The 17,208-nt window shown below is 46.4% G+C and overlaps 1 protein-coding gene across 4 annotated transcripts in view; it reads right to left on the bottom strand.

Annotated features, from left to right (window-relative positions):
- LOC115529132 (uncharacterized) overlaps nt 1-17,208 on the bottom strand; it is a 37,537-nt gene that overhangs the window by 14,037 nt on the left and 6,292 nt on the right. For all 4 annotated transcript variants that reach the window (XM_030337622.1, XM_030337624.1, XM_030337623.1 and 1 more), the window contains exons 2-20: nt 14,733-16,809; nt 12,120-12,181; nt 11,983-12,018; nt 10,845-11,336; nt 10,493-10,663; nt 10,112-10,248; nt 7,310-7,800; nt 7,049-7,192; nt 5,423-6,656; nt 5,248-5,282; nt 4,998-5,153; nt 4,721-4,843; nt 3,662-3,700; nt 2,949-3,086; nt 2,740-2,848; nt 2,449-2,565; nt 811-845; nt 459-623; nt 82-216 (exon numbers count right to left, since the gene is read on the bottom strand). In XM_030337622.1, the coding sequence (XP_030193482.1) occupies nt 82-216; nt 459-623; nt 811-845; nt 2,449-2,565; nt 2,740-2,848; nt 2,949-3,086; nt 3,662-3,700; nt 4,721-4,843; nt 4,998-5,153; nt 5,248-5,282; nt 5,423-6,656; nt 7,049-7,192; nt 7,310-7,800; nt 10,112-10,248; nt 10,493-10,663; nt 10,845-11,336; nt 11,983-12,018; nt 12,120-12,181; nt 14,733-16,544 (5,631 nt within the window). In that variant the 5' untranslated portion in view covers nt 16,545-16,809. The remainder of the gene's footprint in view (nt 1-81; nt 217-458; nt 624-810; nt 846-2,448; nt 2,566-2,739; nt 2,849-2,948; nt 3,087-3,661; nt 3,701-4,720; nt 4,844-4,997; nt 5,154-5,247; nt 5,283-5,422; nt 6,657-7,048; nt 7,193-7,309; nt 7,801-10,111; nt 10,249-10,492; nt 10,664-10,844; nt 11,337-11,982; nt 12,019-12,119; nt 12,182-14,732; nt 16,810-17,208) is intronic.

Below are 17,208 nucleotides of genomic sequence, written 5' to 3'. Positions count from 1 at the left end.
CTAATCATGACATCACACACACAATGTCATGACAGTACATCATTCAAGCATAATTACAGATTGTATTCTCTGTGTCTATACCTCTGAGGTGCAGGGCTCAAGATGGTCCAGGACGAAGTGGAGGGTGAGGTCAGATCCTCCTATAGTGAACGGCTTGTGGAGGAAATCTGAGACAAACTCCTTACACTTCAAAGCGTCGTCAAAGTGGATGAAGGCCTGGAAACGAGAGAGGAGGAGAAGAAGAAGTGAGGAGGAGACAGGAGGAGGAGATGAGAGGGGAGGAGGAAAGAGATGAAGAGGGGGAGTGGAGGTAAAAGAAGAGAAGGAGAGATAGGAGGAGACATTAGAGGATGGAAAGGAGGCAAGACGGAAAAAGAATGGCGGACAGGAGGCAAGGACATAATAATCATAATGACTTGCATGACATCCAAACACAGTTTGTGGGTGTGCGTGCGTACCCTTCTCTGCAGAGGTAGTATCACTACGGAGTAGTACACACGGCTGATGTCCTTCTCCACGAAGTAAGGCCACACCTTATCCACGAGGTCCATGTGGCGGTAGGTGCTTAACGCCAGCCCTGTCACCATGACTACGCTCTGCCCAGTCAAATGTTTCCCCGCCCACTTCAGGAAAAAGAATCAGTTGAGATAATAAAATAATTAGAGAGAGAATGTCTATAGGTGTTTGCACACTGCCCCAACAGACAATAACATCATCATTCTGAATAAAAGGTCAAATTAGGGTATCCCTAATCGAGAATTATCTTTTAATCGTTGGGATGCATGCCGACAGACAGACGGACCGTCTCACCTCAAGGTCTTCTGGTCCGTTCACCGTCCTGTGTGCTGAGAGGTCAGACAATAGCGACGTTAATCATTAATATTAGCAGGAGTCCATACAGCCCGGTTGGCTTTCTTTATCATTATTATGAATCAACACACACGAGGCTGGCTTCATTGTTATAACCATAAACAATATTTGACACAGCTTCAATATCAATAAAGGGATGGTTCGCAGTAAATTCACCTTTGGGTCCTCTGCACCATGACATCCTGCCAAATACCCCCTCAGAAGAATCCCTTGGTCGAACATTGGTGAAGTTAAGAGTTTTCAGTCGACTGGGTTAGTACCTGCGCTAATGGAACCTGTCCTGTATCTTGTAAATGACCCCACTAATAATGCTTGGAATGTTACCACACTTCGTCAGTAGTACAAACAGGGTCTGTACTCATTAAACGAGGCATAGTAAAGTTTGTAAGTACACCAAGAGTTTATTAACAATAACAGCGTGGGGGACGGACGGACGTGCAACGTCTGGCCTGCAGGGGGAGGTAGTGGACGGTTGGGAACACACGGGATCGGCTGGGGGGGTTGGACCTGGTTGCGAGCAGGTGCCCGCGATCAGGTCCAATCAGGGAATGTGTATTTATGTGCCTGCTTTGTGTTTCAGTAGGAGAGAGATGTTATCTGAGAGAGAGAGAGAGACTGCTCAACCTCAACGGAACCAGGAAGCGCATGGATCTCGACCGTTATGTAATGAGCGCGGGGAGACCAGTTTCCTTTGTCCCTTTGTTGGGAGCTCTTTTATTCCATAAAGCAAACTTAAGACAGGCTCAAACTATATCATAACGGTCGAGATCCATGCACTTCCTGGTTCTGAAACACACATTCCCTGATTGGACCTGATCACGGGCACCTGCTCACAACCAGGTCCAACCCCCCCAGCCGATCCGTTGTGTTCCCAACCGTCCACTAGCTCCCCCTGCAGGCCAGACGTCGCACTCCTCCCCCCCCCCACACACAGCTTCAACTGTCGGCTGCTAACGCTACGTCGATGCCACTTCTGGGATTTGGGGAAAGCGAGTAACAGTCCTCAACAAAAGTCAAAAGTAATAAGACAAAAGCTAGTGAATTTAACACTCCACAGAAATGTATTGACAACAGAAATAATTGAATTATTTCAGTTGTCAATACATTTCTATGGAGTGCTGAATTCACTAGCTCTTTCCTTACACTTAAAAACAAACTTCTGAGGGGAAAAAGCTTCTGAGGGGTTATTTGGCTGGATGTTATGGTGCAAAGGACCCAAGGGTGAATTTACCCCGAACCATCCCTTTAACATTAAGAAACACGTGATCTTAGTTGTCATTAATAATATTAATCAATGATTTCCCCTCCAACTATCCAATAATTGAATGGTCAGGTTCAGCCTGACCATTACATTAAGACTTTTTTTTGCTTCATATTCTGTTGATTATGTTTAAGTTAAGTGTTATTAAGGTAGCCAGCAAAACAGAGCGAAACAAAGTACCTGACACATAACCTTGGGTAACAATTAAAAATCATTTTCGGGAGGTTTGAATTGCTGGGGTCAAATGGAGCCCGAGGATAAAAAGATGTCAGTCCACTTGATGATCAGAGAACAACATGGATAGTTAGGGGTCTCACCAGGGGTGTAGAACTGGGGGGACAGGGTGGGATAGAATACGGTCTGGGTGAACAGCGTAATCAAGAATGCATCTTCACGCCCTGCCTTGAAGAGTTCATATACGTCTTGGTCGAGGCCTGGGGACACACACACACGCACACACACACAGTCGAGGATTGATATCTACAGTGTGGAGACAGTGGTTAGAGTAGAGGATGCTATCTGCAGTGTGAAGACATCAACAAGAGCATAAGGTTTAGGTGGGGTGCTGTTGCATGGTGTCCACTAGGTGGTGCTGTTGTATCACGTACCAGGACGCGAGAAACAGATTTTCCATCTCTTCAACTTTGACGGCCGAAATTCGGACAGCCAGACACCGAATCGGTCTGCATCCTCCACCGTGACGAATTCTACAAATATCTACAAACGAGCGCACACACAGACACACACACCAAAATGTTTCAGGTTGCCATTTGTTAAGCAAATTAGGTAGAACAGATCAGGAAGTGCATGTTTGTACCTTGCCAATCAGCGGCAGGTAGAGCCTGACTCCTCCGGTCTTTCTGAGGCCTTCATTGAAGGCCAACATCCAGTAGTTGTTAACAGGAATGTTGCTGATGTACACCAGTCTGTACTCCAATGTAGACTCATCATAAAGCTAGACCACAGGAAGTAGACATTCAACACCTGGGCTGGATTCCAATAGTATTGTTTAGAGTGATTTGACTTGTGCCTCCTATCAAAATCTGAAGATGTTTCTTCAATCACCATTGTGCCAAACTTCAAAACCCTTTAAGCGGCTCTACAAGATTCATTGGACAATGAGTGGGTCTTGAGGGTACATCAGGGTATATTAAAAGGAAGTGTTTCAGATTCCTCCAGTACCTCATTGGATTCGGTAATAAAGCCAGAACCTTTTTCGGACAAGCAAGATGTTTAACATATTCCGGCTGATCACACCACCTTACAGACACAGATGACTGTATTGATCCCGGATGAAGTTCATCTCAAAATAAAGTGCCACCAAATTGCGCAGGTCCTCTGGTTCCAATACATAACAAAAAATTGACTCACACACTTGGTAGTGGGAGGAGTTAAGAGTTTGATGGCCACTGAGATGAGAGATTTCCTGTGGCGCTCTGTGGAACTTATCACTTTAACAAACATGATTGCTAAGACTGAAGGTTGTGATTGTCCCAGATTGCAGTGGGAGTGTGAGTGTGTGCGTGTCACCTTTTCACTCCAGCGCAGAAGATGTTTATAGAAGGTGATCTGAAAGGCAGTGAGGGGTCATTACCAGGGTGACAGCGCCTCCACTAAACGGCAAACATCCTCCACTAACAAATTCAGTTTTTCGAAGTATCACGACTGTCCCTCTCCATTGATGAAAGCTTCTGCATTCAGTCTTACATATATACTGTAGGGTTGGGAATCTTTTGGCACCTCACGATTCGATTCCGATTATGAGGTCAACGATTCGATTCTGAAGCGATTATCGATGCAACATTTTTTTTTATGCACATTTCCATGCTTGATTTTCAAAAATATATATATACATCTGGGTTTGCTACTCAGAGTTTGCTAATGACTTCCTACTTTTGTGATGATCATTAAAGACATCAACAGATGAATTAACTTATCTAATATTTCATAAGAGAGAAAGCTTTTGTCACAAATATGACTTTCTATGAACAATGCAATAATCAATGCAGCTTGCATTATAACACAATATGGAAGCATGCAAAAAATTGGTTTCAGTTGTATTTTCCTTCTAATCTTTCATTTCTATGTCATTAAAGGAAAAGCTGCTATCGAGTTAGAAGGAGTTCTTGGGTCTGGCTGTGAGTTTGCGCGCACTCTATGCGTAGGCTGAATCGCAATCGTGCCAAGACAAATCAGATTGGCCAATCCACACTGAAGATAAATTCAATAATGAAAAACCTCTGGCGAACAGAATGTTGCAGCAGGCAAAATAATTCTGATTATTAATTTATCTGCATCGAGACAGAATCGTTCAAGCGAGAATCGCGATGCATCGAAGAATCGATTATTTTCCCACCCCTAATATACTGTACACATAGCTACAGGCTGTCAATAGCCTGATTTTGTATACTATAGAATAATATAAAATACTGTAATTATAGATTACAATCAAGAAAACCAGGGGCAGGTCTCTGTGGAAATAGGGGGCTTTGTTACGTCAGATTAAGCCCAGTATTCACATCAAATCGTTTCAAGACCTCCATTGATTCAGAGAATGCAGTTTTCCCGTGTGTGAGTTTGTGTGTGTACCGGAGATTCGAGGGCGTTCTCCTTCAGAAGGTGACAGCGGACAGTTTTGGAGTTCAAGGAGGCTCCCATCACCAGCGACTTCATCAGTGCTGCCACCTTATTGGCACTCATGGATACAAACGCCTGGACACACAAAGAAGTCGGCATCACTAAAAGAACAACAATGGCACTGATGCCCTGGACACAAATAAACAAACTATAACGGAGACCATCAGTGCGGTACAAAGTGACATGGTTGCAGGTTTAAGTAGAATGTATGTTTATGTTTCAACTTTACCGTGCAGTTTTCAGGAAGGATGAAGCATTTGTCACATTGGACGTTGCCAAACTTCTCCAAAACTCGTGTGAACGAAGACCAGGTGGAAGCATCGCATTCCATCTCTGGCAGATCAGTCACCATGATGGTGGCACCACTGGTGGCGTAGGGTAGGAGCTATATGGAGAGAGAGCGGCGAAGAGACCAAGGTTAATTATTTGCCGTGTGTGCTTGTGTGAGTATGTGTGTTTGATGCCGTTATTAGACCTACATCCTTCCATTTCCAACACCGAACATCCAGACATTCTGTTAAAATGACAGACAGAAAATAAGCGCTGTAAAAAGTCAGCAAGGTCATGGTCAAATTCTTTATTATATGCCCAAATCTAACACCGGGCTTGAGGTACTTATTGATTGGAGAATGATTGGGGTTGGTAGATACTCACGAATTGATTTGAGGAAGAGGACTGTGGGGAAGACTTTGGCAACCAGAGATGGAGGGGCCACCGGTTGTACAGGCATTGTCCTTGTGTCGCCTTGCATGTCAGTGTTGTTGCTGAGCTCGATTGCCTTGTTTTCAGGCGTGGGTGTTATGTTGCTGGAAGTGGGCGTCTTGTTTTCAGACATGGTTGTCGTGTTGCCGGTTGTGGTCGTGTCGCCGCCAGGTGTGATCGTTACGTTAACGGGCGGGGCCATCTTGTTGCCGGGCGTTGTTGTGCTGCCAGGCACAGTCGTTGCGTTGCTTGGCATGGTAGTCTTCTTGACAGGCGTGTCTGTTGTGTTGTCAGGGATTGCGGCCTCGTTGCCAGGCATAATTGGTCCTGTGCCAGACGGGGCAGTCTTTTTACCAGTCGTGGCTGTGTTGTTGCCGGGTCTGGTCACCTTGTTGTCAGGCGTGATTGTTGACTTGCTGGGAGTAGGCGTCTTATTGGCGTGCATGGTTGTCTTGTTGCCAGGCGTGGTTGTCTTGTTGCCAGGGATGGTAGTCGTGTTGCCAGGGGTGGCCTTCTTGTTGCCAGGGGTGGCCTTGCCAGGGATGATAGTTGTGCTGCCAGGTGTGGCCTTCGTGTTGCCAGGTGTGGCCTTCTTGATGCCAGGCGTGGCAGACTTGTTCCCAGGCGTGGCAGTCTTGTTGCCAGGCGTGCTCATCTTGTTGCCGGGCGTTGTTGTGCTGCCAGGCACAGTCGTTGAGTTGCTTGGCATGGTAGTCTTCTTGACAAGCGTGGCTGTTATGTTGTCAGGGATTGCGGCCTCGTTGCCAGGCATAATTGGTCCTGTGCCAGACGGGGCAGTCTTTTTACCAGTCGTGGCTGTGTTGTTGCCGGGTGTGGTCACCTTGTTGTCAGGCGTGATTGTTGACTTGCTGGGAGTAGGCGTCTTGTTGGCGTGCATGGTTGTCTTGTTGCCAGGCGTGGTTGTCTTGTTGCCAGGGATGGTAGTCGTGTTGCCAGGTGTGGCCTTCTTGTTGCCAGGCGTGGTTGTCTTGTTGCCAGGCGTGGTTGTCGCGTTGCCAGGCGTGGCCTTCTTGTTGCCAGGCGTGGTCCCCTTGGTACCGAGCGCAGTCGTCTTGTTGCATTGCACGGCTTTCTGTGTCACAGTGATTGGATTTCCACCAATCTTCAGCTCCGTAAAGCCGAGCAAGGCATGAGCAGCAGCTTCTTGTAGAAAGTACACCGTGGCCTAAAGACACAGGCATACAAAGCACATCTTTTCAGGAGCCACTCATAATAACGCTGCGCTGTGTGTGGATGTTTGGAGCTCTGTCTGAGCAGTGGTTAATTTTAGTGTCTGCGGCCGAGTGAGGGTAAAGCTTCTAAGCGTAACATTTCAAATACAACTTTAAAAAACAACGGTAAAAAAATAAAAGTATCACGAGTTGTTGCATCCGTTGTAACATCCTTTGTACAGCTCAACAGCTCAAAAACACTTTGATCTCACCATGTTTAATTCCACCTTAAACTGTGGGTTCATGTTCACTTACACTTTAAGTGGAAATATGTCATGGGTCTGGTTCAGTCCCAACAAAATATACTCTGACTTCAGGAGTTAAACTACAAGGGGTTAGCGCTCACCTCTTGTCGCTGTTGCGCCACAGAAATGAGTCTGCTTTTTCCGAACTTCTCTACAGCGGAGAACACCTGCTGCTGGGTGACCGTGGAGGGAAGCCCAGACAGGAGCAGGGGAGGGTGGGCCGGTACAAATCCCAGGAGACCCGACTACACCCAGAAGACAGAGTTATACACAGATACACGGAAAGAGACGAGGACGCAGAGAAAAGAAAACATGAGATTCAAGTGTGAAAGACGGAGGGTGAAAACTACTCAACTACTCACCCCTGGAGGTTTTGCAGATTTAGTTGGTACACTCTTCTTAACCAGCACCTTCTTGATTACCTTAACAGAGGAAGAGGACAAAGGTGGTTCATTCCCTCCTTTGGTCAAAGAAGTGGATGCCTGCTTCTGTTCATCTCTAGATGAGGAAGAGGAGGATGGCTTCTTCTCGTCTCTAGATGAGGAGGATGACTGCTTCTGTTCATCTTTAGATGAGGAGGAGGAGGATCGCTTCTTCTCGTCTCTAGATGAGGAGGATGACTGCTTCTGTACATCTCTAGATGAGGAGGATGGCTTCTTCTCGTCTCTAGATGAGGAGGATGACTGCTTCTGTTCATCTCTAGATGACGAGGGGGAGGATGGCTTCTTTTCTTTAGATGAAGCAGAGGATGATGATGAAGTGGCCTTCAGCTTGGCCAGCTCTGCCAGCAGCACTGGGGCCAGAGACTGGACCACAAGCTCTAGACTGGAGGAGCCAGTGAAGCTCTGGACACCTTGAGGGGAGGAGCGGGAGAAGGAGAGGAAGACAACAGGGGGAAGAAGAGGAGATGGAGAGAAAGAGAAGAAGTAGAGAGGAAGAGGAGAAGAGGCGTGACGATCAGAGGAAGACGGGCAAGAAAGACAGAAGAAACATTTCATTAAAGGTCCCATGACATGCTATTTTATGTATTCTTTAATATAGGTATTAGTGGGCAACTAACAGTATTCAAAGACATTCCCGAAATTCAGCCGTGGTGCAGAGTTACAGCCACTCCGAGCCAGTCGCACATTGAGCTTCCCCCAAATGCGCTGTTTCGGTGGGCGTGTCAAGGAGGAGGGTGGGGGTGCGGCCCTGAGCAGCTTGCAGCCACGGTACCATGCGCTCTGTTTACAGTGGATGTATCTCAATGGCGAGGCGCACACAGCCTTTAGCCGTGTTCTGTAAATATTCTAGAACACACGGGAGTCCTGGAGCTCTATATCTAAATATTATCATATAGCCTACACAGATATCTATATCATATAATATATATTATCACGGCCAAAAGCTGTGTGAGCCGATATTATGAATCTCAAACGACCGCGTTGGGTTCTCCGACGTTCCTGGTTCTTCAACGTCCACATCAATGTGAATACACACACTGTAACGCAAGTGTTTCTTGTCGGTTCTTTGACGTGTCTTGTATTTCCACAACGAGACTGTCGTGGGGGTTATCTGAGCCATGGTTGAGAAGGAATTGGGGGAAAGGAACTTTGGTTTGACTCGCTGAAGTACATGAACTGCGACATGCCGCCGGTTTCCGTGAGGCACCATCGCCCGGCAGCGGGCAGCCGGCAGCAGGCAGCGCGCGGTTCAGTCGACTTCAGGTTGATGTGAAAGTGGAAGAACCAGAGACGTCGCAGAACCCGACAAAGTCGTTTGTGATTCATAATATCGTCTGGAGGTGCACACAATATGTTATATGATATAGATATATGTATTTTATGATATTATTTAGATGTAGAGCTCCAGGACTAATGCAAGTGTTGTACACTTCCTTGTTATTTGGATAACCGTTCTGCTGTTGGTGTGATGGCGCATAACACGTCGGACTCTCGGCTCTGGTATTTCTACAACGAGACTCGTATTGGGGGTTATCTCAGCCAAGGTTGAGAATGAATTGGGGGGAAGGAACTTTGGCTTTGACTCCCTCAAGAACATGAACCACGACATGGAGGAGAAAGGGATTGTTGGCGGCGAATGTCTCCCGCTTGAGCCCCGCTGAGGGACCACCGCCGGAGGCGGAGGTGCATAAGCGCTGCCCGGCAAAGATCCCTTTCTCCTCCTTGTCGTGGTTCATGTTCTTGAGGGAGTCAAAGCCAAAGTTCCTTCCCCCCAATTCATTCTCAACCTTGGCTGAGATAACCCCCAATACGAGTCTCGTTGTAGAAATACCAGAGACGAGAGTCCGACGTGTTATGCGCCATCACACCAACAGCAGAACGGTTATCCAAATAACAAGGAAGTGTACAACACTTGCGTTACAGTCCTGGAGCTCTATATCTAAATAATATCATATAATACATAGATATCTATATCATATAACATATTGTGTGCGCCTCCAGACGATATTATGAATCACAAACGACTTTGTCGGGTTCTGCGACGTCTCTGGTTCTTCCACTTTCACATCAACCTGAAGTCGACTGAACCGCGCGCTGCCTGCTGCCGGCTGCCCGCTGCCGGGCGATGGTGCCTCGCGGCAACCGGCGGCATGTCGCAGTTCATGTACTTCAGCGAGTCAAACCAAAGTTCCTTTCCCCCAATTCCTTCTCAACCATGGCTCAGATAACCCCCACGACAGTCTCGTTGTGGAAATACAAGACACGTCAAAGAACCGACAAGAAACACTTGCGTTACAGTGTGTGTATTCACACACACACATGTGGCGCTCGCACGGTCGAGTCTCATTGGCGGGCCAACGTCTCTGGGCGGGCCAGGCAGAGTAAGGGGAGGAGCTGAGATTCCTGATGACGTCATGAATACAGACATTGCAAATCAGCGCGCTTGAGCCTCCGTTTTTTCAAAGGCGAGCAGAACAGCTAGTGCTAGTTTTACACCAAACGCAAGTTTTAGCCACTGGGGGACCATAGGCAGGCTAGGGGAACTCATATTTATGTTAGAAAACCTCACAAAGTGAGATTTTCATGTCATGGGACCTTTAATGTAAGTACTATGAAAATTACCCATAAGGTTAACTGTGCGTAAAGAATAAATCATTCCCTCTCCTGGCTTATCCACGAGGTCCTCTACCTGTAACTCTCCCTCCATTACTGGTCTCTTACCAGAGGATTCCAGTAGTTTCCTGGCCAGCTGTTCTACGCTGGTCTCCTCTTGTCTGCGACCCGAAGACCTCCCATCGTGACTGCGCGACCGTCTTCGCTGAGAGGAGGGGTGCGGGGATCGAGACCCAGAGCGTGACCTGGGAGAATCAAGATCACCATGAAAACTTAGACCATCGGTTTAACAACTATTACTTATTACTGTGAAATGTATTACCGCTTCATTCACTAATAATATCAAGAAATAAATATTAACCTTGTGTTGATGTCACTACTTTACACTTACACGTGGTTTTGATTGGTAGCGAGTGGTAAGTCGGTTACTGTTTCTATGGTTACTAGTGAACCATAAAACAATTCAAAGAAACAAGTAACCCAACACACCTGCGGTTGGGTCTGGTAACACGTGCATGTCGGGGCGATCGTGACCCCCGACCCCTTCGTGGGGACCCAGAGCTTCGCCTAGAACTCCTGGCTGGTGAGGACGGCCTTTTGCCACGGTAACGGTCGGAGCTGGGGGAGGAGCTTGACAAGGAACGGGAGCGGCTTCTACGGCTGGTTAATGAGAAAGAAGGAACCAACCACAAAGAGGTGAGGTGGAAGGGCCAGACAGGAGGTCTTATTATCATTATCAGCTTGATTTCAATCATGTATATTATTAAAGTCAGTGAGTATGAAGGATAGTGCGGATGCATTTGGTGAACTACACCATTGAGATTGAAGGAATCACGGTTACCTGTGGATAGGTCTGGAGCTACGGGGTGAGCTAGCTTTACCGCTGGTTCGCTTCCAATCTGGGGACCGCAATCTCGCTGGCGTCGTTGACCTCTTTCTTGAACTCGACCGCTTCCTTCCTGAAGACTTTGACCTTGACCTCTTCGTCTGTGGGGACCTTGTCCTCTTCCTCCGTGGAGACCTGGACCTCTTCGTCCGTGGAGACCTTGACCTCTTCGTCCGTGGAGACCTTGACCTCTTCGTCCGTGGAGACCTTGACCTCTTCGTCCGTGGAGACCTGGATCCTTTCCTTCCTGAAGACTTTGACCTTGATCTCTTCCTCGGTGGAGTCCAAGACATGAGTGCTTCCAAAGTGCTCCTCGGCAAGGGAGGGGCAGAGTTTGACGGGCCAGGACCTCCATGGCTGATTGCCTGTAGACTGGGCCTGGAACTCGGGGAGGAGGCGGGGACTGCGGTTGTCGTGGGGGGTTGCTGGGATTCTTCAGGGGCTGAGCTAAACGAGGAAGACAAGCAGACATACAGTAATGTCAAATACGGCTAAGCTTTGAGTGATTTATTCTCATTGTTTGATGTTTGTCGTCATGTGCTGCCCATCATTGACACATTTGTTCAAGCAGAAAACATTCCCATTCAGTCACACCTATTAAAGCTGCGGTAGGCAATTTATTCTAGCATCTTCCCCTTAACATATTTCTGGAAATTCTCAGCAATCAGAAAAAAACAACTCTGTGGCTTTTCTGTAATAAGCCTGCGTGATCAATTCATTTTGGCCAGATTATAATGATGGGATGCGCCAACTGTCTTGTCGACCTACCTAGATTTGCACTCTGCCTGTGCACAAGGCAAGGCAGACCTGTTGCTAAAGCTAATGAGCTAGTCGAGGGTTTTTGGGGAGGGGAGGGGGCCTGTAAGGGGAGGGGTGGCATATTTTTTGTTTGTACGCCTTTAAATTGACGTTTATTCTTGCTTGTTCTCCAAACACAACAAAACTTTAATTCAGACATTTCACTTCTTATATCTCCTTACTCTAGTTACTGTTCTCTGATTGGTTCTACACACACACACACACACACACACACACACACACACACACACACACACAAAAAAGGGTGTTTGAGACTTATTTTAGGGGAACTTACTCAAGTGAAACTGTATCCGGCTCCCATTCAGAATACCTGGACAAGAAAAAGCACATCATGCCTCCAAACATCAGACTCCAACCACCAACATTGAGGACAACAGCTTTTTGTCTAGTTTGAGTATAAGGTTTACTGACTGTCTGCGTAGAAGTCTGCAACCGGCAAGGTGGACTATGTGATTCCTGTGTTCTAGCCAGTCCTGAAGGAAACACACACAGGAAGTGATTAAGTTTAAAGGCGTGTATGCGCGTCTGCGTAAAGTCCATCCTTTTATATCAACACAAATTTTTCCGGGATGTTTTATTGCACACATATTTTATACACTTATTGCAGGGAACACATTCTTTATAATAAAGCACCTTACCTGCAGGAGTAAAAAAAAAAAAGAAAAAAAAAAAAAGACTGACTATGGCAAATCTTAGGAAAAAAATAAATATATACACAAGACTACAACCACTGTGTGTGTGTGTGTGTGTGTGTGTGTGTGTGTGTGTGTGTGTGTGTGTGTGTGTGTGTGCGTGCGCAAAGGCTTAACTGCAGCTCTTCACAAACAAGCCAGACGGTGATAATGAAAAGATACATATGTATGAATCTGAATTGCGTCTTTTGTACTGAAATTAATGTACTGAGAAATATTTGTCAAACATTGACTCAACATACAAGATGTTATATCCCCAAGAAAAGTAAAATAAAGACTTTAAGAGGTTTTAAATTTGTGTTTTCATTGTTGTCTTCAAGATTTTGGAACATGCCAAACATCCTAAATAATCAAACTAAATATCATTAAAAAGAAATATTACAATTATTAAATATAGTTACACACAACCATAACGGGGTCCGTCCAACTGTATGACAAGCATGGTGGCCTAATGGATACATGATAGTATACATTGTTTGATGTAATGTAAAGAATGAAGACATGCCTCACAGAATGGTTGGTGGAGGTTGAACCTGAACCACCCCTGGTCATGAGGCAGAGGCAAAACCACGACACAACAGGGACATATTGACTGGGTAAGGCAGACAAGACTATACTTTAAGAAGTACAAGTCTTCCATATGTGGCGGTATGGTGAGCTTCATCGGTATTGTACTGTAATTAGCATTGGTAGGCCTTAAAAACTGGTTTACCGGAAGTAAACCTATCAAAATAATCACCAACCATTGTTCTAAAGTGTACCGTGTTAAAATCCATCGTCAAAGGGGACGTTTGCGAAATGACGTGTGAACCACTTTAAGGCCCTGCCTACGATGGAGAGAGGCCGCGGTTCAAGACGGCAAAATGCATCCAATTTTATATTTTTAAGTTATAGACTTGAAATTTGGCATGGGTATACTATGGAATCTCCTCTTTGTAGCCGTATTTGGCAGCCGAGGCCAACATTTTATGAAATGTTGCACCTGTTTAAACATCGGAGATATCCATAGATTTCACTTTAAAATATGTGGATCTCCCGTCTTTGGATTTATCACTATGAATTTATCACCATATACTGTAGTCCCACCACAGTCATCTGGTACATGTGTGCCGAGTTTACAGCTTTTACCATTAACGGCAGCAAATCTGGAAAGTGTTGGCCTGTGGTCAAGTTGTGGTCACTGCACTTTATCCAAATGGTCTGACCATATGGGATGCAAAGTGGCTTGAAAGTTGCTCATGACTAATGGTGCATGTTTAACAAGTTTCATGCATATTGCACTTACCCAGCGGTAATAGCAGCCAGTTGAGAATTTGGCACTTACAGTGCATTTTATAGCACCACCAATATTAATATTAAAAAATATATATTACCAACGAATACAATAGGGTTCCTACGTTTTTCTACTTTCACATACATTCACAACAAATAACAACCAAATATCCGTCCAATGAGGGTTCTCCTTGATTGAGGTGAGCAGCTGTCTCTCAGTACCATGATGGCCCAAACCAGTCCATCCACGATGGGCACTGCGTGGCATCTCCAGTTGCTGCTTGATGGAGTTCACAACGTTGTCAAAGGAAGTTCTTGAAACCAGGAAATGAAATTTAACCCGAGTTCACCAGTACTGGAATGTCGATTGCCCAATCACAATTCTTGTTTCCACAAAGTTAACTGAAGTTAAACTTTTGTACCAACCCTTCAACAAACATGTTTTTCAAGCAGGGTAACGCACTACAAAGTAACACTTTACCCCATGTTATTAAATAAATATGTTTACTTTTCTAAATTTTTAAGTCCCAGACAGACCTGCACCATTTTGCATCAAACATCGAGTACAATATATCTTAAAAAAACGTTCACCAATCTGCGATAACTTTTAAGACAAGCGAAACACCCTGGATGGCAATGTCCCGGTTAGCTCCTTATTCTTCGAGGAATGTCACAAGAGCTTGAAAAGGAGGAAGAGTGAATATTCCTGCCCAATGCGCACATTTGCCAAAGCGGGACATTGACAATATCTTGTGTTTCAGTCAAATTTTAAATTGATATTTTGATGACTTTTGCAAATAATTGGATTATTGCCTCAACATAGCAACAAACTCAGTCATATTGGTGAGTAGAGAACGTTTCTTTAACAGATATTTGCTACTAGACCCTAGCCTTTAATATCGTTGTTAAGGAATGGCAAAGGAGTTTCCATTTTTCTGGTATCGCAAAGTAATCAAACAAGTTCATTTTTAATTTCAGTAATCTCGCTAAGTAACAACTTAAAGTGTATGGGAAACTAGCTCCCAAAAGGTGCGATAAAAACCACCACTGATGTACTCACCTTCATGCCAAAACAAGGTTTGTTACAGAGACTACAGTTGTGGGGGAAAAGTTCAGGTTTGACACCCATGTAGTCGCGGATCATGGCCGCCGTCGGCACTCTCTTGTCGGCTGGCTTGACTGGCGGAGGTCTCTGGATGGATTCATCAGATGCTGGAGGGGGGCCCTGGTTCGTAGGGATGGACCTGGGGATGGGAAGTGGCCCTGGATTGGTGGCTGGAGCTGGTCTCTGACTTGTATTCCCAGGTCCTGGAGCAGGTTTGTGACTGAAAGTTCCTATTCCTGGTGCTGGTTTTTGAATGGTAGTTCCAACGCCTGGAGCGGGACTGTGACTGGTACTTCTGGGGCCTGGTGCTGGTCTCTCACTCTTAGTTCCAGTACCTGGAGCTGGTCTGTGACTGGTAATTCCGGCTCCCAGAGCTGCTTTTTGACATCCTGAAGACGCCACATGATGAGCACCGGAATTCCTCTTGGGTATGATATTGGTGGCAGTAGGTTTAGCAACAGGTGCTACTGGCTGCAACGCAATAGGTTCCTTCTGTGGGGAAGCGACGGCAGTCTGGATGGACTGGGTGGCTGGCCTTTGGCTCAGGGAAGCCTTCACACTTGGTAATGGACTGTAAACAGGGGAACAGATGTTGGATCTCTGTGAACCATTGGAGAACACTGGAACACTGGGTATGGCTGGTGCTGCATCCTTTGGTTGAGTGTCCCGCATTTGGCTCATATAACTCCCTCTGTGGTGTCCTCCATCCTTTTCTTCTTCACGGAAGCCTGAGGTATATGTACGAGTGTGTCCGTATTCAATCACTTTACTCGGCTGCTGAAAGGTAGGAGGAGCTTGCGCCTCACGCTTTACTTCGCCCCCGGACGCCACCCTGGTTTCTTGGGCACACTGGCTGCCATGAGCCTGGTGGCCCCTGCTTGACTGAGAGGCAGCCGATGAGTTTTTTGCCTTCTTTTGGCGGATGTCTCGCAGCAGGTAGGGTAGGTTGGCGGGAGAGAGCTGGTCTTCTGGGTAGGCACAGAGTTCCTCCAAGTCTTCTTCCTGAAGGTCGAAGCGTTGGAGGATGTCCATGGCTGAATTACAGGTGAATCTGGTCTGGTTGTCATCAGCCTCTCTTGAGGTGGAAGGATGCTCATAGGCCAGTGACGATCGAGGAGACGGTGCAGAATCTGCTGATGCCGTAGAAGGCCTGTTGCTGCTAACATGTTCATCACCACTTGAATAACGGGAAACTTGATATCGCTCAGAAGATTGGGAGTAATGTGATGGGGGAACGTTTGTTGCAGTGGGAGAGAATGAAGTGGAGTGATAATTGCTTGTTTGTTGGCCCAAAGGCCAATGCCAATTTGGGGCACCACTTGGCATCGTTTCTGAATATCTAGAAAACTGTCCATCGGAGATGGGCGGTGATGATCTATAGCCAGTGGGCGCCAAATCCAGAGATCCCTGAGGCCAAGCAGGTGTATGAGTATTCTGGTCTGGCACCGGCTTCTTTAATATCGATTGGAGGCCCGCTTCCTGTCGGGCTCTTTTGATGTGGACATCAATGGAACTCTCCAATTCAGTGGTTGGCTTACTCTGAACAGGGATATAGCCCATAGACCCAGGGTGCATCGATGGGTACATGTGGCTGGGATTCATAGAGGTCCCGGCGTAGACACCATAAGATGCATGGGTAGAATCAGGGACCATGTGATAAGGCGCTCCAACATTTCCAGGGCCTACGTGGGCACTTGGAGGTTGGTAGGGCTGATGTGGGGAATCCTGGCTCTCAGGGGAATAGGGGTTATACAGATCGTGGGACATGTTGGCGACCTTCAGAAGGCTGGTTGATGGGGTGAAGGGGCCTGTGCTGATACAAAGCAGGGTTGTTGGAGACAGACGTTGAGGAAACCCTTCTGCTGCCAGCAGCAAGAGAGCTGCTAATTTCAGTCAGAGCTAGCTTGGTCTTCATCTGCGCCAAATGAAAACGAGCTGTCTGCTGGCCAATCGGGAGAGAGCTCCCGTGGAGCCCCTCCAATCAGGGGGCTTAGAGCGGCCCGGCGGCAGACTAGGGTCCAACAAACCAAAGCTGAAAATGGTTAGAAACAAAAAAAATAAGGTTATACAGATGGATAACATGTTGACATTTTAGGATCAAGTTATCGTCGTCATCAGGGGCCTCTGGTGAATGGATCCAAACTGGTTTCCCCGGACCGATCAGGAACAGTCCAATTAGCCACCTCCGAGTTAGCGCAGTCACAGCTCCCTGTTGCAGGTAGGAATTTAAGACATACATGGCACGAGCAACATACATTCTGGTGGTTGAAAAAAGCATTGAGCTAGCAGGAGGGATGTGAGCTCCTGCTTCTTTATTTGGTAAATACGGAATGATTTGTACCCAAAAGCAAAAAATTTCATACGACCATTGACATTGCATGCATAGGAAATTGTTCAAATGAAAGTGGGGAAGCAGATGGAACAATGAACA

This window comes from Gadus morhua, chromosome 17, assembly GCF_902167405.1.
Source record: "Gadus morhua chromosome 17, gadMor3.0, whole genome shotgun sequence".
In the NCBI taxonomy this organism is placed as follows: domain Eukaryota; kingdom Metazoa; phylum Chordata; class Actinopteri; order Gadiformes; family Gadidae; genus Gadus; species Gadus morhua.
Note: the sequence above shows the minus strand (reverse complement) of the source record. Positions and strands in the feature narration are given on the sequence as shown.